Source organism: Hoplias malabaricus, chromosome 10, assembly GCF_029633855.1.
Source record: "Hoplias malabaricus isolate fHopMal1 chromosome 10, fHopMal1.hap1, whole genome shotgun sequence".
NCBI classification, from domain to species: domain Eukaryota; kingdom Metazoa; phylum Chordata; class Actinopteri; order Characiformes; family Erythrinidae; genus Hoplias; species Hoplias malabaricus.
Genome location: NC_089809.1, coordinates 24,959,516 through 24,985,754, shown reverse-complemented (window position 1 = coordinate 24,985,754; position 26,239 = coordinate 24,959,516). Strand labels below are relative to the sequence as shown.

The 26,239-nt window shown below is 42.4% G+C and overlaps 1 protein-coding gene across 2 annotated transcripts in view; it reads right to left on the bottom strand.

Annotated features, from left to right (window-relative positions):
• The window catches only part of plppr5b (phospholipid phosphatase related 5b), an 80,268-nt gene extending 55,479 nt beyond the window's left edge, over positions 1-24,789 (bottom strand). For both annotated transcript variants that reach the window (XM_066683751.1, XM_066683753.1), the window contains exons 1-2: positions 24,569-24,789; positions 5,991-6,055 (exon numbers count right to left, since the gene is read on the bottom strand). In XM_066683751.1, coding sequence (XP_066539848.1) covers positions 5,991-6,041 — 51 coding nt within the window. In that variant the 5' untranslated portion in view covers positions 6,042-6,055; positions 24,569-24,789. The remainder of the gene's footprint in view (positions 1-5,990; positions 6,056-24,568) is intronic.
• Between the last annotated feature and the right edge of the window lie 1,450 nt (positions 24,790-26,239).

Below are 26,239 nucleotides of genomic sequence, written 5' to 3'. Positions count from 1 at the left end.
TAAATAATTGATAAGATCCATATGCTTATAGTATTTTTTTTAATCAAGAGATATAGCTTTCATCTTCCATTAGCAGGCAACAGTTAATTAAATGGTGAGTTTTCCTGTAAAGCTGGCCATTATTCAGTTCAGTATCATAATATATTAATATATTTAATATACCATATTTACAGCAGAGTCCCTGCACTGGACAGGTGCCACTAGTCCAGAGTGTGTTTTTAACAGGCACCCAAACATTCCAGGTACGCTACAGACCCAAAACAACCTGGGCCCAGTTTCCCAAAAAGCAGCTTATTGTTATGATCATCTTAACAGGGAGAGAGAGTGTTCAGTGTGATGGTCACTCTACCTCTTATTAATCTTCTTTATTCTAAGATCATTTTGGGTAAACAAACAAATGAAGGAATGAATGAAACCCACATAACATAAAAATGAATTCCTTGTTTGGTGGACACTTACGCGATGAGGTGTTAATATGAGTGGATGAGACACAGCAGTGCTACTGGAGTTTTTAAACCCCTTAGTATAACCGCTGGACTGAGAATAATTCACATATATCCAGCCAACAGCGTCCTGTATTTTGACCACTGATGAAAAGCTAGAAGATGACTAACACTAACTGTGCAACAACAGACAGCAGCTGACTTTACATCTACACGGTGAAGCAGGTAGGTATTTTGAAGAATCATATACAGGGCAACAGAAGGACCGTGGTAGAACTATGATGCGCGTCTATATGGTAAGTAGAGCTGAAAAATTGGACAATGCTTGTAAAAACGTACATTAAGATTAAGGCAGATTGGGGTACAGAATCATCATGTATGGTATTAATGACATTCTAAATAATATTTGGGATTCTTTGCTGCTTATTAAATTAATGCAACCATGCTTATTTTGTTCTGTTCTGTCTCTTACAATAATTGCATACTGTTCTGAAAACATGAACAAAAAGTGCACTTGACTGTATTGTTCCCCAGCACTACTTGCAAAAACGACAACATATGTCTGTATTCCTACTAGATGCAGCAAACAACAGTAAAGATTTTATTCTGCAAATAATGTGCCACCTGGTGGTCCCTAAGATTGTTGTCTATCAGGAAATATTTTCTGAAATTCATAATTACTCATAGTACCAAATACGAAGTAAAATAATGTTAAAATCTTTCACTTGATGATGGATAATCATGATCATGCATATATTAACTAACTGTAGAGAAAAGCATGAATTATCTGTTATGTATTGCACCAAACAGGTTTTCATATTTAATAATCAGGAGAAGCCAGGCTTGTCTTGGACGCTGTTAAACTACATGACTGCTTTGTCTCAAATAATATTAACAATTATTTTGTTGTGTCACGTTCCACATGCAGGTCTTCTTGAGGCATAATTTTACAGAGTGACTGCCTTTCTAAGTAGAAAAGATATTTGCTCTGAGTATCAAACCCAGTGGTCATCCCCCAGCAGAGCAGAACCAGGCATCTCAGCTAATTGCAAATATTTACAGGGCAAAGTAGAACTGATTGCCCTGGCATTGCAAACAGCCGTCTCATTCCAGCAGCAATGTGCCAGCCTCAGTTTCTCAGATTAATGAGTCTGGGCCAAGAGGGAGCTATGACCAAGCATTTCATTACAGGCTGACAACAAAAGCACATTCAGCACAGCCACAGATCCCTACTCACTTTGGACAGATAGAGACAACTATCCTGCGCAGATATGGGACAACACTAACAGTCCTCTGTCCCATTTACAGATGCTTGAAACTTACAGAAGATCGACTACATGAATGTATTAATTTTGTGTATTTTAAAGTTTCCTGTGCTTTTTGTTTTCATTCTCTTTGACCGTAATGGACATTGTAAGCATTTAATACGTTATTAGTATTTTCTTTTATTTATTAGGTTGATTAAGAAGACTGAAATTCCTTATATCATTAATATTTGTGAGAAACAAATGAAAAGGATTTTAATGCATGTCACAGAGTCTTCACTCTTCTCTATCAGCTCTTCCAGTCCTACACCTCCACCCCCACCACATCCCACACTCTGTCAGTATACCTGGTTTCGGACTCATTACAGCTACTATATATATTTATACTCATCCCATTACTCACTGATCTTTGCAGTCCTGTACATGTTGCTTGCGTTTCTATTGTGTAGACCTGTCACAATCATACAGATTTAGCTGATGATTATTTGACATAAATATAATGATGAGTATGATTGAGATTAACAGTTAAAACGTCTTTTGTGACACCCTGTGATTGTGTCTTGTCCAGTGTGTTCCTGCTTTGCAACTAGTGATACTGGGTAGGCTCCAGAACATCCACAACCCTGAAAAGCATACAGCAGTTACAGAAAATGAATAACTAAATTAAAGGCTTTTGTAGTACATTGTAAGCAACTATTAAAGTACAAGCATAAAGTGGTGACATAACTTGCTATATTCATTCAGAAAAAATGAAAATACAGATCAAGCTTGGAGTAATCAATACACACTGCTGGCACTCTAAAAATGTTACAGTACCAGCTAGTGATTTTATTTTAAGGCCCATGACACAACTGCCACATGAAAGCTAACAACTCTGGAACATAACTGAAGAGATCATATACACTGAACAATCACTGGATTAACAACCATACAGCAGCACTTTGTAGTTCTACAATTACAGACCTAATCCACCTGTTTCTTGGCATACTATCTAATGCCCATTTGAACCTGCCCTTCAAATGGTCAGGAACACCACAGAGATGGTACGATTTTGGTAGTAAATCATTCTCAGTGCTGCAGTGACACTGATGTGTTGGTGATGTGTCAGTGTGTACAAGTGGATCAGACACAGCATTGCTGATAGATTTCTTCAAGTGTCACTGTAGGATTGAGAATAGTTCACCAACCAAATATTTCCAGCCAACAGCATCCTGCATCCACTGATGAAGGACTAGACCAACACAAAATGTGAAGGTTCAGATGAGGTCCCCTCTCTGAATTCACATTTCCAAGGTGGACCAACAATGTAGACGTGTCTAACAGAGTGGTCAGCGAGTGAAAAGTGTTAAAAACTTAAGCAGTCCAGCTGTGTCTGATCCACTTGTACCAACACAATACACACTAACATCCCACCACCATGTGTCAGTGTCACCAAGTCAGATTTCTGCCTGAAGTTGTAGAACTGCAAAGTGCTCTTGTATGGTCAGTGGAGCTAATAAAATGCACAATGAATATACATACAAGGTAAGCGTTCCTAATCCAGTGATCCTTCAGTGTATTAACAATTATGATCAGGCAATTTATTAATCAATTTTCTTACAACTTCAAAGAGGATCACAGCACTGTAGGAATGTGCATGCCAACAGACCCTGCCTAGCAGCTATCAATGACAGCGAGAAGGAGTGAGATGTAAACAAGTCAACATCTATTGCCAAAAGGGCCTTTGAGCCCAGCATTTAACCTCTATCTGCTCCAGGGTTTAGGGAGTATGGCTGACCCTGCCTCTGGCTCTGTCTCTCCAATTCCACACTGTTACGCCTATGATTGATACAGAAATACAGTTCAATTTTCCAAATAAATATATAAACCTCAAACAAACGCTGTGTTCTGCAGGACAGTGAATGATATGGGAAGAAGGATGTGGAAGAATAGAACACAGGAGCAGTGAGCAGTATGAGTCTGCTGGTCAGAAAGAAGAGAATGGTGCACGATAAGAAATCAGTTCATGGCCCGTGCAGCGTATCCTCCCCTCTATGGAGCATTAGGAGTGAGTGAGGGTAGAGTGATTGAAAGCACTGAGACCATCCGTGGCTCACAGGTGCCGCTGACAGATGGAGTGAATATGTTGTATGCAGCAGGGGAGCCCTTAAATCGATGGAGATGCATACGGTGTATGATGAAAAAAGGCCGACTCCGGCTGCCTTGCCCAGATGTCTTCCCTACAGTGATTTAAAGCTCCATCTTGGTGCCTGGAGGAGGCCATGGTGATCCCACCTTATGTAGCTGGTGGTGTAGAGATTCAACAAGAGAAGTGTGCTGTGCAGAATAACATTATTTATGAAGTAAGTACTATTTGGTTCATATCTTGCCAAATTTTGAATGTTTGTTTTCTGAATAGGTCTCCTGAGGAGGAAAAAAAACTTTATCTCAAAGGCTACTAGATGGAAGTGTTCCATTTTAACAGCAAAAAAATAAAGAATTGAGTTTAAAAACTAGGCGAAGCACATCTAAAACAATGCTCAAATATTTACTGTCTGCCCACACAGACAATGTAAGAGATTCTAGCTATTCCAGGAACATAATGTAGTTCCCACACATTGTGGCTGAATTTAGAGGCTTGAATGATGGAGGAAGCTGGGGAAGACATATCCTTGATTTAAGCCTCTATGGACACTCAAAGCCCACTCACTGAGTCCAGCTGCACTGCACCAATGTGTGGGCTTCCTTCAACCAGAATACATTCCAAACAAACACCAAGGAGGACCCTAATCTACATCTATTAATCTGTGCCATTTATTTTTAAAGGTCTGCTTAGGACATTTATAAGATCATATTTTATACATTAACTTTATCCAGGTTCTCTTTTATGTTCAAATTTCAAAATGTCAGAAATATCAAAATGTCAGTTTGTAAAAAAATTTAAAAAGTATAAAAAACAAAATTCATGATCTACAAATCACTGAAATCTTATATTTAATTGAAAAATGTACAAATGTTGAAATGTAGAATGCAGAAATTGTATTGTTTCTTTTAAACATCAATTTTGTTTATGTACATTTCAAAAAAGCTGAGACTGGGCAACAAAAGCAAATTATGCAAAAGCAAAAGCAATTAACAAATTATGTCTAAAGCTACAAAAAATTAAGATTTATTGGCAGCTGGTCTGTAACAAGATTGGTTTAAAAGGGGCATCTCAGTCTTTCGTAAGCAATGGTGTGGGAGGGGTACCTCTGTGAAAGACTGCACAGGCACATAGTGTAACATTTGAAGAATGACATCATATATTATCAAAATCATCTTCAACATTTTAATCATCTACAGTACGTAATATTATTAAATGATTCAGAAAAGCTGGAGAAATCTCTGTACGCAATGGAAAAAGTCCAAAATCAATATTAGCTGGCTATGAACTTCAGGCTCATGTGGCAGTGCACTTCAAAAGCCAGAATCCATTACTGCATGAGTGCACGTGGTTCAGAAAATAATACAATTTCTCTTAAGCATTTAAAATTTTTTGAAAAGTTAAAGAATTTTCAGCATTTAAAATGACACCTTTGTACAATTTTAATTTAAATATACGGTTTGAACGATTTTTCTGTCATTACCTTAGTTTTATTTACATTTTACACAGCATCCCACTGTTTCTGGTAACAGGGTCTTGCTATAAATCACATCATATATAAATGGTATCTAATTTTGTAAGGGTTCTGTATGTTGAATAAACATGAACATCCAAGCATTATGTCTGAAACAAGCGAACAGTCTTATACACGCCTCCCACTCTATTTAAAAAAATTTTATAAATAACAACCCAGTAAATATACACCCTCCTTCACCCCAAAAATATAATACATATGAACTCTCAGTTCAAAAAGGATGTCCCTAGCATTTTGGCGCAGACTCCAATGCATTTTTCCCATGAGCGGTGCTGCATTTCCTCTACAAATAGAGTGGAGAAAGTTCATTTCATACTTGCTCCAAAGTGATGAGCCTGCTAGTTGTGATAATGACCCAGTGATTAAAGTGCCTTCTCACTTTAACATCTCTAATGACTTCTGCTTCATCCTGGCTTTATCTATTGTGAAATTCTAAATGTTCACAAATTAGTATTTTTTTTGTAATTAAAAAAATGTCCCCAAAGGTGGAAATATGTTTAATTTACAGATAAGTATTTTACATATTCAAGTCAAGCAATGAAACAACACTCTTTTTACTCCTTGTCAAGAGCAATTACAGTGATTTCAATGAAGTTATGTTATGATTTCACAGTGCTTTGTCTTACCTCTACGGCAAAATAAGTGTAGAATTCACGGTGATCTTTTTCAGGCGGCATTCTTCTTGGGACACCTTAAAAATAAAAAGGGAAACGATAAAGGAAAAAAATATATTTTTATTGGGTTTTACAAAAATGAACCACTAGATGGAGGCTGTTACCAACTTTTACTTGATTTTCCACAAAGCTGTCACCTTTTTAAAGTGTATTACTTTACTGTCACCTTTGCAGGGTGTGCTATATATGTAACAATTAATGCAACATACTAACGTTATTATGTAATGTAAAACATTAAGTAATTTCTTAGTACACATGACAGGGATTACTTGGTGAAGAAATGTATACATAAACACCACCAGATGGCCTCCTTTCCTAGATCCTGAAAAAAATCTTCAAAAGCTTTTTAAGAACATATATTTAAGTTCCATGTACATTTTTCAGAGAAATTATTTATAATACTACACTTAAGTGTAATTTATAAAAATAGTACTTTACACCTATGGTAGCTTGGTCCTGAGGTTGTGGGTTCAAACCTCCCTTCAGGTTCCTGTCTGTGAAGAGTTTGGTGTGTTCTCCCCATGTCTACAGGGGTTTATCCAGATCCTCTGGTTTCCTCCCACAGCAAAAAAAAAAACATATACTGGTAGATGTATTGACTGTTCAAAGGTTTGAGTGTGTGAGTGAGTGTGTGTGTGTGATGCCCTGTGATGGACTGTGCAGTGTGTTCTAATTCCTGTGTAGACTCTGAACCCAATGCAATGCTGAATAGTAGTTACACAAAATGAAAGAAGGTAAAAAGTATATTACACTTGTCACCTGCAATTCCCAGCTGACCCAACAGAGGTCATGCTCACCAGAAGTTACTGCTGTCACAGCCGCGTTTAATCCTCCCACACCTGTCACCCATTTAACCTCAGCAGGCCTCACTCAACACTGTGTTCTTTTTTGGATTGCGTTTTAAACTTTTTTTAGCTTTTGTTCTGTCATTGACAGTGATTATTGACCCGTCTCTGGAAACTTTCTGACTTGTTATTCTGTACCACTGATCTGGTATATTTTTTAATAAACCTGCAATATACTATAAATCAAATACTTGAAGTTTCTGTAGTGTAATACAATCTCCTTTCATATGGAGCTAGATCAATGACAAATATTTCAGTCTGAATTTTGAATATTTGAAATATATTTATCTGGATTTTCATACTTGAAAAATTCAGATTAAAAAAATGCAGACCTATAAATGTAAGACTTAACATTACAAAAAGGATATATATATATATTTGTCTTATTAATTCTTTTTTTTTTCTTCTTTAAAACATGTTGAAGTCCAGGGATACGTTCTATTTAACTTAGTATATGTAGTTCATGCTTTGGGACAGTTTATTATCATGAAAATCCTGTCTGTTCATAACAAACTACAAAATGTAACACACTTTGCTGAAATGACACTCATTGTTTATTTAAATAAACTCATGATCATGGCAGTGGCTGAAAAGATTCCATTTTAATGGTTACACGTTAACATCATTAAACGCAAGTACCTTTACATTTAATCAGAGGCATGGCCAAATTGGTCCTAGGGCCATCCAGTCAACCAGAGCTAATGGATTTGTTTGACACAGAAGTTCCGCAGGGCAGTGCTGAAACACTGGGAACTTGCAAATCTGTTTTATAGAACTGATGTTAGCACTGTGGTCTGGAGAATCTACATTTCATTCCCCCAACACATCTGATGACCATAAAGCTTTACTATAACAAACTAGTCTTAGAATGTAAGACAAAATAGGGGTCTTAAGTAAGTCTTGACTAGTCTGTATATTAAAAAAGGACATAACAGTAAATGTGTTTTAACATAATTTTTTCTATGATATTTTTACTGGACACAAGTTAAATATTTTAATGCAATGTAACTTATAGACCAGGGGTGCACAACTCCAGTTCTGGAGGGCTGGTATCCAGCAAAGTTGACTGATTCCTGTGCCAAAACACACTCCCTAACCCTGGCCATTAACAAATGAGTTGAATCAGGTGTGTGTGAGCTGAGGGTTCACCAAACTTTGCTGGATACTGGCCCTCCAGGACTGGAGTTGTGTACTCCTGTTTTAGACTGATAAGATTCTTTCACTTTAGACCTCACTGTAATTAAGGAACAATTTAAAATAACAGAGAAGTTATGCAGTAATACAGTATTTGCAAAATACAGGGACAGATTCTGCTCTGTCATTGTTTAGAAAGGCTTCTCCCGGGTCTTGAATTCCTTAACTCGATTACAGATATTTGGCAACTCTAGATGTGATGGGAGCACAAGGCATATGAGCAGGAGAAGCTGCATAAAGTGCACAACCGCACCCAGCACCACCCAAAATCAATTCCTCCATACCCCTAATGTTTGCATTTGTTTATAATTCTAGAAAAAATTTGTGCCCACCAACATTTGTGTAGGCACACCCAAAGGTCAATTTCTGGCTACGCCACTGCATTTAACCCTCCTGTTATGTTGCGGATCAAATTGACCCATTTTAAAGTTTGAAGATCTAGGAAAAGTAAAAGTATATTTTCAGTATGAAACTTCTTCTGCTTGCCTTAATTAGTGTAATCAACATATAATATGAAAATGGTTCCTCTCACATATTTGCAACCACCCCGTTTGTTTATATCACATAGATACTGTTCGGGTCAATTTGACCCAGCAGTCAAAATTTCTTTGTTTGCAACTGTGAGACATATTTGCGCCCAATCTCTCACTCTCTCTCACACACACACACACACACACACACACCCCTACAGGTACACAGGTACAGATGTTATGACTTTTGACATGAACTATTCATGTTCTCGCCTGAAATCTCCACCCACATTCAGTGGACACTCAACAGGGAAGGGACAAAACATAAAAGATTTTCTGCATGGGAGTCCTACCAACATTAAACTGTGTTCGGCAGACCTTTACAAAATGAGCAGCCAAAGCAAAAGGATGAGAGTCCAGGAGGCTCTGGAAGTCATCATTGATCATGACAGTGAAATAGAGGAGGATGTGTCTGAAGACGAAGGCTATCTTGAGCTAAATTCTGATTCTAATGATTCTGATATTGGGGCGGCACTGTGGTGCAGCAGGTAGTGTCTCTGTCACAGCTCCAGGAACCTGGAGGTTGTGTGTTCGAGTCCTGTTCCGGGTGACTGTCTGTGAGGAGTGTGGTGTGTTCTCCCTGTGTCTGCGTGGGTTTCCTCCGGGTGACTGTCTGTGAAGAGTGTGATGTGTTCTCCCTGTGTCTGCGTGGGTTTCCTCTGGGTGATAATCTGCGAGGAGTGTGGTGTGTTCTCCATGTGTCTGCATGGGTTTCCTCCGGGTGACTGTCTGTGAGGAGTGTGGTGTGTTCTCCATGTGTCCGTGTGGGTTTCCTCCGGGTGACTGTCTGTGAGGAGTGTGGTGTGTTCTCCCTGTGTCCGTGTGGGTTTCCTCCGGGTGACTGTCTGTGAGGAGTGTGGTGTGTTCTCCATGTGTCCGTGTGGGTTTCCTCCGGGTGACTGTCTGTGAGGAGTGTGGTGTGTTCTCCATGTGTCTGCGTGGGTTTCCTCTGGGTGACTGTCTGCGAGGAGTGTGGTGTGTTCTCCATGTGTCTGCGTGGGTTTCCTCTGGGTGACTGTCTGTGAGGAGTGTGGTGTGTTCTCCATGTGTCTGCGTGGGTTTCCTCTGGGTGACTGTCTGCGAGGAGTGTGGTGTGTTCTCCATGTGTCTGCGTGGGTTTCCTCCGGGTGACTGTCTGTGAGGAGTGTGGTGTGTTCTCCATTTGTCTGCGTGGGTTTCTTCCGGGTGACTGTCTGTGAGGAGTGTGGTGTGTTCTCCCTGTGTCCGTGTGGGTTTCCTCCGGGTGACTGTCTGTGAGGAGTGTGGTGTGTTCTCCCCGTGTCTTTGTGGGTTTCCTCCGGGTGACTGTCTGTGAGGAGTGTGGTGTGTTCTCCCTGTGTCTGCGTGGGTTTCCTCCGGGTGACTGTCTGTGAAGAGTGTGATGTGTTCTCCCTGTGTCTGCGTGGGTTTCCTCTGGGTGATAATCTGCGAGGAGTGTGGTGTGTTCTCCATGTGTCTGCATGGGTTTCCTCCGGGTGACTGTCTGTGAGGAGTGTGGTGTGTTCTCCATGTGTCCGTGTGGGTTTCCTCCGGGTGACTGTCTGTGAGGAGTGTGGTGTGTTCTCCCTGTGTCCGTGTGGGTTTCCTCCGGGTGACTGTCTGTGAGGAGTGTGGTGTGTTCTCCCCGTGTCTTTGTGGGTTTCCTCCGGGTGACTGTCTGTGAGGAGTGTGGTGTGTTCTCCCTGTGTCTGCGTGGGTTTCCTCCGGTTGACTGTCTGCGAGGAGTGTGGTGTGTTCTCCATGTGTCTGCATGGGTTTCCTCCGGGTGACTGTCTGCGAGGAGTTGGTAGGTGGATTGGCTACTCAAGTGTCCGTAGGTGTGAATATGTGCGTGTGTTTGTCGCCCTGTGAAGGACTGGCGCCGCCTCCAGTGTGTGTTCTCACCTTGCGCCCAGTGATTCCGAGTAGGCTCCAGACCCACCGCAACCCTGACTTCCGGTGACTGTCTGTGAGGAGTGTGGTGTGTTCTCCCTGTGTCCGTGTGGGTTTCCTCCGGGTGACTGTCTGCGAGGAGTGTGGTGTGTTCTCCATGTGTCTGCGTGGGTTTCCTCCGGGTGACTGTCTGTGAGGAGTGTGGTGTGTTCTCCATTTGTCTGCGTGGGTTTCTTCCGGGTGACTGTCTGTGAGGAGTGTGGTGTGTTCTCCCTGTGTCCGTGTGGGTTTCCTCCGGGTGACTGTCTGTGAGGAGTGTGGTGTGTTCTCCCCGTGTCTTTGTGGGTTTCCTCCGGGTGACTGTCTGTGAGGAGTGTGGTGTGTTCTCCCTGTGTCCGTGTGGGTTTCCTCCGGGTGACTGTCTGTGAGGAGTGTGGTGTGTTCTCCATGTGTCTGCATGGGTTTCCTCCGGGTGACTGTCTGTGAGGAGTGTGGTGTGTTCTCCATGTGTCCGTGTGGGTTTCCTCCGGGTGACTGTCTGTGAGGAGTGTGGTGTGTTCTCCCTGTGTCCGTGTGGGTTTCCTCCGGGTGACTGTCTGCGAGGAGTGTGGTGTGTTCTCCCTGTGTCCGTGTGGGTTTCCTCCGGGTGACTGTCTGCGAGGAGTGTGGTGTGTTCTCCATGTGTCTGCATGGGTTTCCTCCGGGTGACTGTCTGTGAGGAGTGTGGTGTGTTCTCCATGTGTCCGTGTGGGTTTCCTCCGGGTGACTGTCTGTGAGGAGTGTGGTGTGTTCTCCCTGTGTCCGTGTGGGTTTCCTCCGGGTGACTGTCTGTGAGGAGTGTGGTGTGTTCTCCCCGTGTCTTTGTGGGTTTCCTCCGGGTGACTGTCTGTGAGGAGTGTGGTGTGTTCTCCCTGTGTCTGCGTGGGTTTCCTCCGGTTGACTGTCTGCGAGGAGTGTGGTGTGTTCTCCATGTGTCTGCATGGGTTTCCTCCGGGTGACTGTCTGCGAGGAGTTGGTAGGTGGATTGGCTACTCAAGTGTCCGTAGGTGTGAATATGTGCGTGTGTTTGTCGCCCTGTGAAGGACTGGCGCCGCCTCCAGTGTGTGTTCTCACCTTGCGCCCAGTGATTCCGAGTAGGCTCCAGACCCACCGCAACCCTGACTTCCGGTGACTGTCTGTGAGGAGTGTGGTGTGTTCTCCCTGTGTCCGTGTGGGTTTCCTCCGGATGACTGTCTGCGAGGAGTGTGGTGTGTTCTCCATGTGTCTGCGTGGGTTTCCTCCGGGTGACTGTCTGTGAGGAGTGTGGTGTGTTCTCCATTTGTCTGCGTGGGTTTCTTCCGGGTGACTGTCTGTGAGGAGTGTGGTGTGTTCTCCCTGTGTCCGTGTGGGTTTCCTCCGGGTGACTGTCTGTGAGGAGTGTGGTGTGTTCTCCCCGTGTCTTTGTGGGTTTCCTCCGGGTGACTGTCTGTGAGGAGTGTGGTGTGTTCTCCCTGTGTCCGTGTGGGTTTCCTCCGGGTGACTGTCTGTGAGGAGTGTGGTGTGTTCTCCATGTGTCTGCATGGGTTTCCTCCGGGTGACTGTCTGTGAGGAGTGTGGTGTGTTCTCCATGTGTCCGTGTGGGTTTCCTCCGGGTGACTGTCTGTGAGGAGTGTGGTGTGTTCTCCCTGTGTCCGTGTGGGTTTCCTCCGGGTGACTGTCTGCGAGGAGTGTGGTGTGTTCTCCCTGTGTCCGTGTGGGTTTCCTCCGGGTGACTGTCTGCGAGGAGTGTGGTGTGTTCTCCATGTGTCTGCGTGGGTTTCCTCCGGGTGACTGTCTGTGAGGAGTGTGGTGTGTTCTCCATTTGTCTGCGTGGGTTTCTTCCGGGTGACTGTCTGTGAGGAGTGTGGTGTGTTCTCCCTGTGTCCGTGTGGGTTTCCTCCGGGTGACTGTCTGTGAGGAGTGTGGTGTGTTCTCCCCGTGTCTTTGTGGGTTTCCTCCGGGTGACTGTCTGTGAGGAGTGTGGTGTGTTCTCCCTGTGTCCGTGTGGGTTTCCTCCGGGTGACTGTCTGTGAGGAGTGTGGTGTGTTCTCCATGTGTCTGCATGGGTTTCCTCCGGGTGACTGTCTGTGAGGAGTGTGGTGTGTTCTCCATGTGTCCGTGTGGGTTTCCTCCGGGTGACTGTCTGTGAGGAGTGTGGTGTGTTCTCCCTGTGTCCGTGTGGGTTTCCTCCGGGTGACTGTCTGTGAGGAGTGTGGTGTGTTCTCCATGTGTCCGTGTGGGTTTCCTCCGGGTGACTGTCTGTGAGGAGTGTGGTGTGTTCTCCATGTGTCTGCGTGGGTTTCCTCTGGGTGACTGTCTGCGAGGAGTGTGGTGTGTTCTCCATGTGTCTGCGTGGGTTTCCTCTGGGTGACTGTCTGCGAGGAGTGTGGTGTGTTCTCCATGTGTCTGCGTGGGTTTCCTCTGGGTGACTGTCTGCGAGGAGTGTGGTGTGTTCTCCATGTGTCTGCGTGGGTTTCCTCTGGGTGACTGTCTGCGAGGAGTGTGGTGTGTTCTCCATGTGTCTGCGTGGGTTTCCTCTGGGTGACTGTCTGCGAGGAGTGTGGTGTGTTCTCCATGTGTCTGCGTGGGTTTCCTCCGGGTGACTGTCTGCGAGGAGTGTGGTGTGTTCTCCATGTGTCTGCGTGGGTTTCCTCCGGGTGACTGTCTGCGAGGAGTGTGGTGTGTTCTCCATGTGTCTGCGTGGGTTTCCTCCGGGTGACTGTCTGTGAGGAGTGTGGTGTGTTCTCCATTTGTCTGCGTGGGTTTCTTCCGGGTGACTGTCTGTGAGGAGTGTGGTGTGTTCTCCCTGTGTCCGTGTGGGTTTCCTCCGGGTGACTGTCTGTGAGGAGTGTGGTGTGTTCTCCCCGTGTCTTTGTGGGTTTCCTCCGGGTGACTGTCTGTGAGGAGTGTGGTGTGTTCTCCCTGTGTCTGCGTGGGTTTCCTCCGGGTGACTGTCTGTGAAGAGTGTGATGTGTTCTCCCTGTGTCTGCGTGGGTTTCCTCTGGGTGATAATCTGCGAGGAGTGTGGTGTGTTCTCCATGTGTCTGCATGGGTTTCCTCCGGGTGACTGTCTGTGAGGAGTGTGGTGTGTTCTCCATGTGTCCGTGTGGGTTTCCTCCGGGTGACTGTCTGTGAGGAGTGTGGTGTGTTCTCCATGTGTCCGTGTGGGTTTCCTCCGGGTGACTGTCTGTGAGGAGTGTGGTGTGTTCTCCCTGTGTCCGTGTGGGTTTCCTCCGGGTGACTGTCTGTGAGGAGTGTGGTGTGTTCTCCATGTGTCCGTGTGGGTTTCCTCCGGGTGACTGTCTGTGAGGAGTGTGGTGTGTTCTCCATGTGTCTGCGTGGGTTTCCTCTGGGTGACTGTCTGCGAGGAGTGTGGTGTGTTCTCCATGTGTCTGCGTGGGTTTCCTCTGGGTGACTGTCTGCGAGGAGTGTGGTGTGTTCTCCATGTGTCTGCGTGGGTTTCCTCCGGGTGACTGTCTGCGAGGAGTGTGGTGTGTTCTCCATGTGTCTGCGTGGGTTTCCTCCGGGTGACTGTCTGTGAGAAGTGTGGTGTGTTCTCCATTTGTCTGCGTGGGTTTCTTCCGGGTGACTGTCTGTGAGGAGTGTGGTGTGTTCTCCCTGTGTCCGTGTGGGTTTCCTCCGGGTGACTGTCTGTGAGGAGTGTGGTGTGTTCTCCCCGTGTCTTTGTGGGTTTCCTCCGGGTGACTGTCTGTGAGGAGTGTGGTGTGTTCTCCCTGTGTCCGTGTGGGTTTCCTCCGGGTGACTGTCTGTGAGGAGTGTGGTGTGTTCTCCATGTGTCTGCATGGGTTTCCTCCGGGTGACTGTCTGCGAGGAGTGTGGTGTGTTCTCCATGTGTCTGCATGGGTTTCCTCCGGGTAACTGTCTGCGAGGAGTTGGTAGGTGGATTGGCTACTCAAGTGTCCGTAGGTGTGAATATGTGCGTGTGTTTGTCGCCCTGTGAAGGACTGGCGCCGCCTCCAGTGTGTGTTCTCACCTTGCGCCCAGTGATTCCGAGTAGGCTCCAGACCCACCGCAACCCTGACTTCCGGTGACTGTCTGTGAGGAGTGTGGTGTGTTCTCCCTGTGTCCGTGTGGGTTTCCTCCGGGTGACTGTCTGTGAGGAGTGTGGTGTGTTCTCCCCGTGTCTTTGTGGGTTTCCTCCGGGTGACTGTCTGTGAGGAGTGTGGTGTGTTCTCCCTGTGTCCGTGTGGGTTTCCTCCGGGTGACTGTCTGTGAGGAGTGTGGTGTGTTCTCCCTGTGTCTGCGTGGGTTTCCTCCGGGTGACTGTCTGCGAGGAGTGTGGTGTGTTCTCCATGTGTCTGCATGGGTTTCCTCCGGGTGACTGTCTGCGAGGAGTTGGTAGGTGGATTGGCTACTCAAGTGTCCGTAGGTGTTAATATGTGCGTGTGTTTGTCGCCCTGTGAAGCACTGGCGCCGCCTCCAGTGTGTGTTCTCACCTTGCGCCCAGTGATTCCGAGTAGGCTCCAGACCCACCGCAACCCTGAATTGGATAAGCGGTTACAGACAATGAAGGAAATGACAAATCCTCCTGGGTCTCTAGTTTTCTCCCACAGTCCAAAAACATGGAGGTTAGGTGAATTGGCTTCTCTCATAACTGTCCTGGTGTGTGAGTGAAAGAGTGTGTATGTGAAAGAATGTCTATATGTGTGAGTGAATGTGTATGTGCCCAGATATGGATTGGCGCTCTGTCCTGGGTGAAACCCTAGTGCCCGATGCAGTCCTCCAGGTGGATGGTCGTTCCTGGTTGAGAGTACGCTGTGCGTTTGGCTGCCACTTCTCGCCAGTGTGTGTGTGGATTGCATGTTGAGTGTTGATTGTAGAGCGTCCTTGGGTTTCTAGAAAAGCACTACATAAGTGTAACGTTAAATAAAACAAAAATAAAGTGGTGAAACATTAAAAAAGCTGTATTTTTTATGTAAAACGAGTGAATTATCCTAATTGAACCATTACCTGTTAAAGGTAAGGAACACCACTGCACTAAATATTGATTGAATAATTAGTAATGGAGTTAGTAATTAAATATTCACACTGCTTGTTAGGATTTTTTTGGTTTCAGACATCTTTTGGATAATTAAACATGCACCAGGTCAAATTGACCCGGGAACATCATTGCTGTTCCTGAAAAACGAACATAACAGGAGGGTCAACTAGAAGCCCTTGATAACAGAACAGGGCATTTATGTAAAAATGTTTCCATTTTTATAGTTTATGATTGATTAAAAAGTGCTGTGTGTAATGGAGATTCACAGTTTTGTTAAAATACTTGGTCAAACCACTCGCTCTCTCGTGTTGTGGCTTTAACGCTTTGGAGATCCCACCTGACTCTTTGGAAAGTTAAACAGAAAAGCTGCAGTGAACTCCTCAGAAAGGTAGTAAGTCAGCTGTGTTGGTGTAGGATATGGACAGAGGAGAACATCCATCAGAAAATGAAAGGAGTGTGTAGCACAGAAACATCTCCACATATGAATAAGAGATTATAATTAAATCTCAACAATTTTCAACAAATTTCTATCTGAGCGTCCAGTAAAATACTGCAATACTGAGTAGAGCTTGGCTAAACACAGTGTGAACGGTGTTAGAGTCGTAGCGATGGACACAAAAGGAAGAGGTGAGTTCTACACTCGAACACCTTGATCACTTGAATGCTGGCGCCCCTTTTGCTCAAGCTTACAATGTCTTTACAGTGCTCACTTCAAGGAAGTCTAAGGCCCAGGGCAGGAATTGGGATGGGGTGAGACTGCTCAGTGAGTCGTGGCTGTGAAAAGAGGGTGCTGTGATTGGTTACTGCTGCATTTGATCAATCTGTGGAAGTTTTAATTTTAAATTTTAAGAATGGATTTTATTTGTTTGGATTTCTTAAATCTGAATTTTTTAAACCTGATATCTCAGAACACCAAAAACATTATTATAAATATTATACAAGGGCAAAATAAGTTATTAAACATAAGTCTTAGTAGCCTGTGCAAGCAAAAATAAGTTGTTGCCAGACCTCATGAGATTTGTTTAACAGTAATTAATTCCAAGATTGTAAAGAATTTAGGCATTTTATCATCCACCATACTTAATAATGTGAAATGATTAAAGAACTCTGGAGATATACAGGTCCACTAAGGGCCGTCAAGTGGCATCTCTCATGCTACGGTCATGGTAAAATTGCTAATATTTTCCATTTCAAATTTTATTTAGCCTTGAAACTGGGTCAATTACCATTGTTTAAAAATCACACGTGCAGCATCAACCAAAGTTAGCAACAGTTTCCCAGACGCAGCCGCACGGGCAAAGTACGGAACGTGAATTTGTTTTTTGTTGCTCTAGAGCAGAGGTCCTCACTTTTTAATCAAAGAGCCAGCTCAGTTTTTCAGTCTTTCAGAGGGCCGGACTGCATCCAGAGAATTAAATATCTAGAAAAAATAACACACTGGCAGTTCGTTCCTGAGTTTTACGGTACACACGTGTGATTGCACCAGGAAAACATATCGCTGACAAGTGTAGATATTGAATCTCCAAAAGAGCTGCATTGAATTGTAGATGGTGGCACTGTCCCTTAAACAATACAAGACATGATGAGGACGGTGCCTCCCATGCAGCCACAGCCTTTCAAATGTTAGGGAGAAATGGCAAAGCCAATCCTGTTAATGCTGTGGGACTTAGGCGGGACTTAGACTACAGAACAAAATCTTAACTGTTTGTATGAAATACATTGACTAGGGATAATTCAGTAGTCACTTGATTGGTATAGAGACATGTCCATTCTGTCACTACCCAAATCTATGCCCTTGGTCAGGCCACATGCTTCGCTCTTGTAGTTAAATGGGCCGATCAAATGAAAGCAGCAGGCCAAATGTGGCCCGTGGGCCCTAGTTTGAAGACCCCTGCCCTAGAGCTCCTGAAGACCATGCACTAGCTGATACTGATGTTCTCGTAACCATATGCCATTTAGAATGGCTTTAGAAATGTGTCTGAAATAGTTAACACCCACTTGAGATGAGTGGATCATCTGGTGTCACTATCTGGAGAACATCTGTTGTTATCAGTGCTGACTTGTCTACAATAGTCCAAACAGGATTCTTATAGAGCAGCAAAAAACATAATGGGCATGAACATATGCAAGTGCATGATTTAGTTTGGTTAGTCCAAAAGACTGAACAGCAACATTTTATTTATAGTAAGCCATTCACTTTGCCAGCCACCACAGTAGATGATCTAACCATAAACATAGAACCCATTTGGTTCCTGTTTGTGCACATAATTTTGATCCATTTCCATCAATATATATAGGTTCCAGAACTAGAAAAAAATTGTTCGCAGGTGGAACCAAAGAACAGTAGGTACAGTTGTGTTCAAAATAATAGCAGTGTGTTTAAAAACATTAGTTAAGCACAAAATCTTAATAGCAGTTTTTATTTCCATGCATTGGGAACATTGCATACTGTTTTCCAAATCAAAACATGAAGAGAAATTTAAATAATTTTTAACTACTTTACAGAAAATACCAAACAATTAATATTGGGCTATTCAAAAAAATAGCAGTATCTGCATTTGTCTTTACTAACTCAAAATATGTACTCTTTTTTGGGGATTTATCATTCCTGTGAATCACTAACCTAATATTTAGTTGAATAACCACAGTTTTTTTAGAACTGCTTCACATCTGTGTTGCATAGAGTCAACCAACTTCTGGCACCTGTCACCTGGTATTCCAGCCCAGGATGCTTTGACTACATCCCACAATTCATTTGCATTTCTCAGTTTTGCCTCAGAAACTGCATCTTTGATGTCACCCCACAGGTTTTCTATCGGATTAAGGTCTGGGGATTGGGCTGGCCACTCCATAACCTCAATTTTGTTGGACTGGAACCAAGATTTTGCTCATTTACTAGTGTGTTTAGGGTCGTTGTCTTGTTGAAACACCCATTTCAAGGGCATTTCCTCTTCAGCATAAGGCAACACGACCTGTTCAAGTATTCTGATATATACAAACTGGTCCATGATCCCTGGTATGCGGTAAACATGCCCATATCATGATGCTTGCACCACAATGCTTCACTGTCTTCATAGTGTATTGTGGCTTGAATTCAGAGTTTGGGGGTCATCTGACGAACTGTCTGCGGCCCTTGGACCCAAAAAGAACAATTTTGCTTTCATCAGTCCACAATATGTTTCTCCATTTCTCTTTAGGCCAGTTGATGTGTTCTTTGGCAAATTGTATCCGCTTCAGTACGTCATTTTTTTAAAAGTGGGACTTTGCACGGACTTCTTGCTAATAGTTTAGCTTCACACAGGCGTCTTCTAACTGTCACAGTACTCACAGGTAACCTGAGACTGTCTTTGATCATCCTGGAGCTGATCATTGGCTGAGCCTTTGCCATTCTGACTAGTCTTCGATCCATTCGAATGGTAGTCTTCCGTTTTCTTCCACGTCTCTCTGGTTTTCCTCTCCATTTTAAAGCTTTGGAGATAATTTTGGCTGAACAGCCTATTATTGTCTGCACGTCTTTATAAGTTTTACCCTCTCCAATCAACTTTATAATCTAAGCTCACTGTTCTTCGGAACAATGTCTGGATCGACCCATTTTTCTCAGGCTTTCAAGGAGAAATGCATGTAGAGCATGTGCTGGCTTCACCCTTAAATAAGTGACACCTGATTCACACCTGTTTCCTCACAAAATGATTGCCCTCACTAATTGAACTCCACGCTGCTATTATTTTGAACACACCCCTTTAAATTAATTATGCAAATACACAGACTTAAGAGCATGCATATCATGAATGCTGAGTCTGTTGGTTTTCTAAGAATCTACTGCATCAACTGTTACATTGTTTTTCATGTGGTAATATAATTTTTACCAAAAACAGTGATTATCTTGTTAGTCAAATTGGACTGCTATTATTTTGAACACAACTGTATGTGAACGTGAAAAGTGAATATTAGTATGTCCATCTAAATATACTCAAGTACTCACAGTAAAGAACATGAAGGTATCAAACTTCTCTTGGTTTAAAAAGGCTATAATAGGAGTGACCCTGGCCTTGCTAACATGAATGTACAAATTGATTGTTCTTATTTTGCAAAAGATGATAACTGTACCATACATATCCTGTTAACATGAGTGTAGTGATGCGACTCAGCAAATGCATATTAAACAAGGCCTTCAGGTTTAATGCACATTCTGACTGTAAAGTTCTCCAGTTCTCCAAAGTCCTGTCAACCACCGATGCCACAATGTTTTAACGTGATCTGGCTGCTTTTCATTCAATCTTAGCTAAATCTTACAAAATTAATTTTGCAGTTAAGTTTATGGGAGCCAGAATTCCCAAAGGGTTCATTCATCAAACTGACAGTAAACCCCTTCTCATACATGGATGATCACTGAGAGTGATCTTGAACATGAAGGTATCTGAGTGTACACACAAATTTGGCCACAGCTCTCCCTCAACAAGTGGTTTATCCTGATCAAGGTCTCAGCTCTTCACCTCATATAGCCAACTGGCATTTGGTAATTGAGTGAAGTATATTTCAACTGTCCAGCATAGTCTGGTTATTACTACATACCATATCCATAGAATACACACAGGAGTGCTTCAAAAGTCTGGTTGTTTTATCTCCCATTAAAATATAAAATTGGAATTTGGGGAAATTGATGGAAGAGCAGGAAAGGATCATGAACAGGGAGTTGAGGGATACAATCCTGGAGAAGAAAGAGAGGGCAGTGATTGAGCCAGAATCCAGAGCCATGTCCATGCTGGACAAAAACCCCACAGAATACCTAGGAGGAGGTGAAACACAAGAATGTAACTGAGAGAAAAGGGGATAAAGCACAGAGATGTGGAGGAAAGAAAGAGAGAAGTTGAGAGAAGTGGTGGAACTGAAGGAAAAGCAGACACAAAAGAGAAATAACCTCAAGGAGCCTTGACAATTAGAAAAGCAATATGGAGCTAGAAAACATGAAAGCAGAAGAGGATTGAATGAGAGAAACAGAAAGAGTGAAGAGAATATGAAGGATGAGATATTGAGAAAGCTGAAGGATGAGAGGACGAGAAAGGAGAAGAAAATAGTGAATGGGTAATGAATTATAAGATGCAGCACAAAGAGAGAAGATGAGCAAAAGTGTATGGACGACAAAAGAGGAGATGTGGATGCTACAGGAACAAATGACGAGAGTTGAGGAGGAGTTGAGTAAATTGAGAGAGGAGGGAGTCATTTGGGAGAAGAAAGGAAGAGAGGGAGGAGCACCATAAACAGAGAGGAATAAAGACAGGCTTGATGCTCCAAGAAGAGAGAAAGAGAAAGACATAAGGAAAGAATGAAGAAGAGGTTAGGGAACACCTGAAGAAGTGGAGAGAGGAAGAGAAAGTTAAGTAACAGAGTGAAGACTGTGGAAGGGGAATGGAGGAAGATGAAAGAGGTAATAAAAATAGAGGTCAAAAGCGAGTTGAAAGAGAGAGGAAGAGGGTGGAAAAAGAATGGACAAGGGCCCTAAATAAGGTTCCAACTTAAAAAAGGAACAGATGGAAATGGTCCAGAATGAGAGAGAAAGAGTAAAGGAGGGAAGGAAAAGAGTGGATGGTGAAGGTAAGAGTGGAGAAAGCTTGGTAGTGACTGAGATCTGAACAAAGCAAAAGACAGTGGAAGAGAGGCAGTAGAAACGCAAAATCTGGAGAGAATGAATGAGAAGCAGATGCAGAAGAGTGAGATAGAATAGGTCAAGAAGGTTTCTTGTAGTGAAAAGCACTTTATAAATAAAATGTTATTGATATAGGTACATGTATTAGCTTTACAGTTATTAGCGTCACTGATAATGGTCTATTTAATGCTGGACAACAACCACCACTCATTTAGCCTGACAAAAATATCTTCTTTTTGAGTTCATGAAACAGTAAATTCTTGATTTAGCAGAGTCCTGATTGTGGTGTATATATGAGAGATTTAACTGAACTTAAATATTATGAGTTTATGCGGCATGACATCGTAAATCACAGACCTAGAAACAGTACACATCAATTTTCAGCCAAGATGGAGGATGATCTGGGGTTCACTGATTTTTGTGAATTTGGACATGTCCATGTGTTTATTTCAATGTTAGGGGCTGTGGCACAACATGTAGCATTAGTGTCACATAGCTCCACAGTCCAGGGGTTGTGGGTTTGAGACCCACATCGGGTCCTCAACTGCTTAGAGGAGTGTCCCCTCCCACAGTCCAAAACCTGCAAAAGTGCCCATACGTATGAGTGTGTGGTGCTCTGAGATGGACTGGCACCAGTGCCACAGACATTGAAAGAATGAATTTATGGTTAGATTAGATAGGAAGATTAGATACTACATTTCATAAGGTACTACATTTCATTGGCCCTGTACTTGTACTCTGCACAATGACAATAAAGTTGAATCTAATCTAATCTAAAAGTACTTAATAGTACTGAGTACAAGAAATGCATATTTTTTTAGTTGTATCAAACATAAAATGATTTAGTACACACTTAAAGTAATTGTGTATGCATACTTCTGACAATCGAGTTTATGAACTCAGCATCTGAATGCTTTAATTTTTTTTATAGTTCTGTTAACTTATTTAGGTTTACAGTGTAGCAGACACTTTCTCTGGGCACCATGCTAATAACATGAACGGGAGGGGGAAGACATGTCTGAAGGGAAGAGCATGGCTGAATACAAAGCCTTTGTTATGGTCTGAGATTCTGGTGCTCTAGTGAGGCATTTAGTGGCAGAGCATTGTAGATAGTAAATATGCAATTATTTGTCTTTATACAATGCACAACAAAATGTGTCTTTCATTTTTAACCCATCTGTGGTAGTGTACACACACATACACACACTAGTGCACTAGGGGCTGTGAACACAAACCCAGAGCGGTGGGTAGTGCCCAAGGAGCAGTTGTTCTGTGCCTTGCTCAAGGGCATCTCAGCCGTGGATTGATGGAGGAGGACAGTGTTGTTCATTCACTCCCACAGCCCGCAATTGTCCTGCTGGTCGTGGGAATTAAAGATACCTGACTTTCACAAAGCCAGACAACTCTCTCTGTTCTACTGTAGTCTTTCATATACATGTTGTTAGGAATTCAAGTTAATGAAAACTGCAATATAAGATCTGAAAGACCAGGAAAACTCTCTGAAAACCCAGTCATGGACTTGCCAGCTTTGCAAAGTTTACCCCCTCATCATCGCCAGGAACCTACAGGAAGATTTTTAGTAGATGCAGGTATAGAAACTCTCTGTTTGGTGGTGTTGTGCTTAAAACTTAAACCTGAGACATCAGAAAGTTACATTCGATGTTATCATATAAAATCAAAACAACTAACATGGAAAAACAGAAAACTTTGATAAACCAGAGGCATTTTGGGACTAAGTGCTATAGTCTAATGGAATGAGAATGTATTTGGAGCAAAAAAAAAGATAAAGCATTATTATTAAGGTGTTCTCCCCGTATCTGCGTGGGTTTCCTCCGGGTGCTCCGGTTTCCTCCCGCAGTCCAAAATCACACATTGGTAGGTGGATTAGCGACTCAAAAGTGTCCATAGGTGTGAGTGAATTCCAAACATAAACATTTCTAAAATGCTAAATGAAAACAGAAAGAATGCTTACCGGTTACAAAAAAATCTTTAAATAAATAAATAAATAATAATAATAATGATAAAAAAATGAGGGTATCAACTAATACAAAGTACTGGTATAAAACCAGTCACCATTTTATTGTATTATAAAAAAAACACAAAGGTTCAGTATTTGTGCCAAAACTGTTCCAGGAATTTTATCTGTTGTCACTAATTGCTATTATTAATACTAGTAACATTATTAGTATTATTTACTGTGAGAAATTATATTCCAAATTATACACTCTCAACTATCTATGAAAAAAATATCAAGCAGGTGAATGTTTTGAATGTTTTGGACTTGACAACAGAAGGCTCAAATTCTTTTATATTATTCGGTTTCAGCTTCATTTCATGACTCGAGAAATTAAATACACTTCAGAAGACGTAAGAGGGAAGCTAAAAGATGAACTATGCACATGTCGGTATGTGAACACATCAGAAGGGATCCTCAGCTCTTTTACAGAAAAACAATATCTAAGATCATAGAATACTGTCTGCCTCGAAGAAGACACAGTTACATCACAACACAAGATCCTTCAGCAGGGTCGGGTTACAGCAGGCTATCTGAAACAAGCAAACCTTTCACAGGTAAAGAGGAAGATTTTATAACAACTGACTTCAACCAAGAGCAACCACTTAAAAAGCAACTTATGCATGTCTCTAATACTTTGATTTTGCATTATTGGATGTTAGAGTTTGGTACAAACAAATGAAAAATAAGGGTTAAACTATTTCACCCACTTTAAAGGAATAACTATTTTAATATCTGTAGGTGAATGCCACAATACTAAACTACTGAAACAAGGCTTTCCCAATGGACAACCTGAGTCTTTTAGTAGGCTATGTTTTTATACTCAGACTATGACACCAGCAATACGTTAAACCAAGTTGTTTTTCTGTGGTTATATGTTAATGTTATCCTAATCTTGTTCAGAATTTCATTAAAATGTTTTAGGAGTGATGTACAATAAATGGTTGTGTGTGATATACATATATAATTCACATTATATCGGAAATTCTTATTTTATTTCTACTTAAATCGACTTCCACAAAGTGCATTTGTTCATGTCCATCACCTGCACTTTATTTTAAAAACTTACCACTGTTTGATAAATACATTTAGCGTAGTGAGCTTTTCGAAAGAGGGGACTTAATACAAAATAACACTTTAATGCACTCTATTAGTCTGGAGAATTTATAAACATCACTACTCGTTCTTTGAGAGTTATGAGGCGGTTACATTTCAGTCTAGCGTTAGGCTGCAGCTTGTGAAAATACTAGGAGTGTGTGACTGTCCTGTAAACAGATTCAGAGCCTACAGCCTGAAGCATTTGGTGCAATTACTGTAATTCTGTTCAGAACAAAACGCAGGGACCAAGTATAAATGTTAAGAAAACAACAGCCCGAGGATGTGTTGTGAGGCGGTGTTATCAGAGTCCTACCTGAGCTAGCTCGAGTTTTTAGCGCTGCAACAGCATCGCAGGGGTAGCCCACCTGCAGGCGGGAGATTATAAACACTCAACTACGTATCTCTCTCTTTCTCTCGCTCCTGGATTTCTTTAGAACTAATATAAAATTTAAACCCCGTCTTCATCTCTGGTGACACTCATTCGTCGAGACTTTGGAGAAAGCACCGTTACTAACTCCTTCCCCTCAGGCCCCATTGCGCATGCGCCACCTTCAGTCACCCTAGCACGCGACAGCAAGATGCTCATTTTGGCGCGTTTTTCTCCACCCGCATTCGGGCAAGCCCCGGCCCTTGCGTTGTGATTGGCTAAGAGTTCATACGCACAACACGCGCTTCCATTGCTATGGCAACCAACACTGCGTTTTTATTTCTCAGAGATATAGTTTTAATACCCAGCTTCTAATATTGAATTTAATTTTTTTAATAATTAAATTTTGTGGTTAATTTTCTGAAGAATACCACAAATTAGTACTGGTAATTGTAGCAAGTTATACAAGTTATCTGTAATTTGAAATTTGAAACTATATGATTTACCTAACGTCAATCATATCGTAGTGTTGGCACAATGACACGACATAAAGTATTGTTTCTACCCAGCTTAAGGTTTTCAGGGTCCAGGATTTGATAATAGCCTTGGCTCAATGTCTCTGATATATGTGTTACTTTCCATCAATGCTCCAGTTTCCTTCCACCAGTCCAAAGGCACATTTTGGTAGGTGGAATGGCTTTGTGGCTTTGCCCACCGGTGTAAGTGTAGGAGTGACAGGACAGGTTTTCCAGGGTGTATTCCTGCAAGGTGCATGGCTTTGTCTGAAAACATGTAAAAAAATAAATAATGCTTCTTTTTTACTCTCAGACTCTCTTCCTTACTTGGTGATATCTGTTTACAGGACATCCACACCCGAGTTTTCCACCTTCTTGTGGTTTCAAAGGGAAACTCAAACCAACAACCAAAGAAAAACTGGGTCTTTCCTGATATGTTGCCTAATGTGTTACCTAATGTAGATGTAAGTCATTAACAATGAATAATAATAAATGTTATTTCATTCATTGTTATCGCTAGATTGGGTATAATATGGCTGAACCATTGATCAAGACATAAATCTCCAACCAGCAAAAAAGAATTTAAGAATTATTTCTAAACCTCCATGTGGGGTTTTTACCTCTTCCCATGCAGGAAATCACACTGAGGTGATTTATCCCTTTTGGTTGTAGGAACATACTGATGAGTGTGCTGAGTACCTGAACAATTTAGAGAGATATTAAATGTGTCCTGTGAGCCCACTAATCAATTTCACATTTTCTGTGGATGGATACACAGACAAGGCATATGGTCTAACAGTATAAAAATACACAGATCAGCCAAGTTATTATAATCACCTTCTTGTTTCTGTGCTCATTGTGCTTTTGTAGCTCCACTTACCATACAGGTGCACTTTGTAGCACAACCATAACATACTGTGTTCTATCCATTGCTCTGTGGTTGAGTTGGTTCTGCTTGAGTTTTTAAACCTCTCCGTTTCACTGCTGTACTCAGAGTAGTCCACCAACCAAAAATATATAGCAAATAGCATCTCTCCTGTGGGCAAAGACCAGCAACCACTGATGTAGTACCAAAGGATAAACAACACAAATTTAGCAGAAA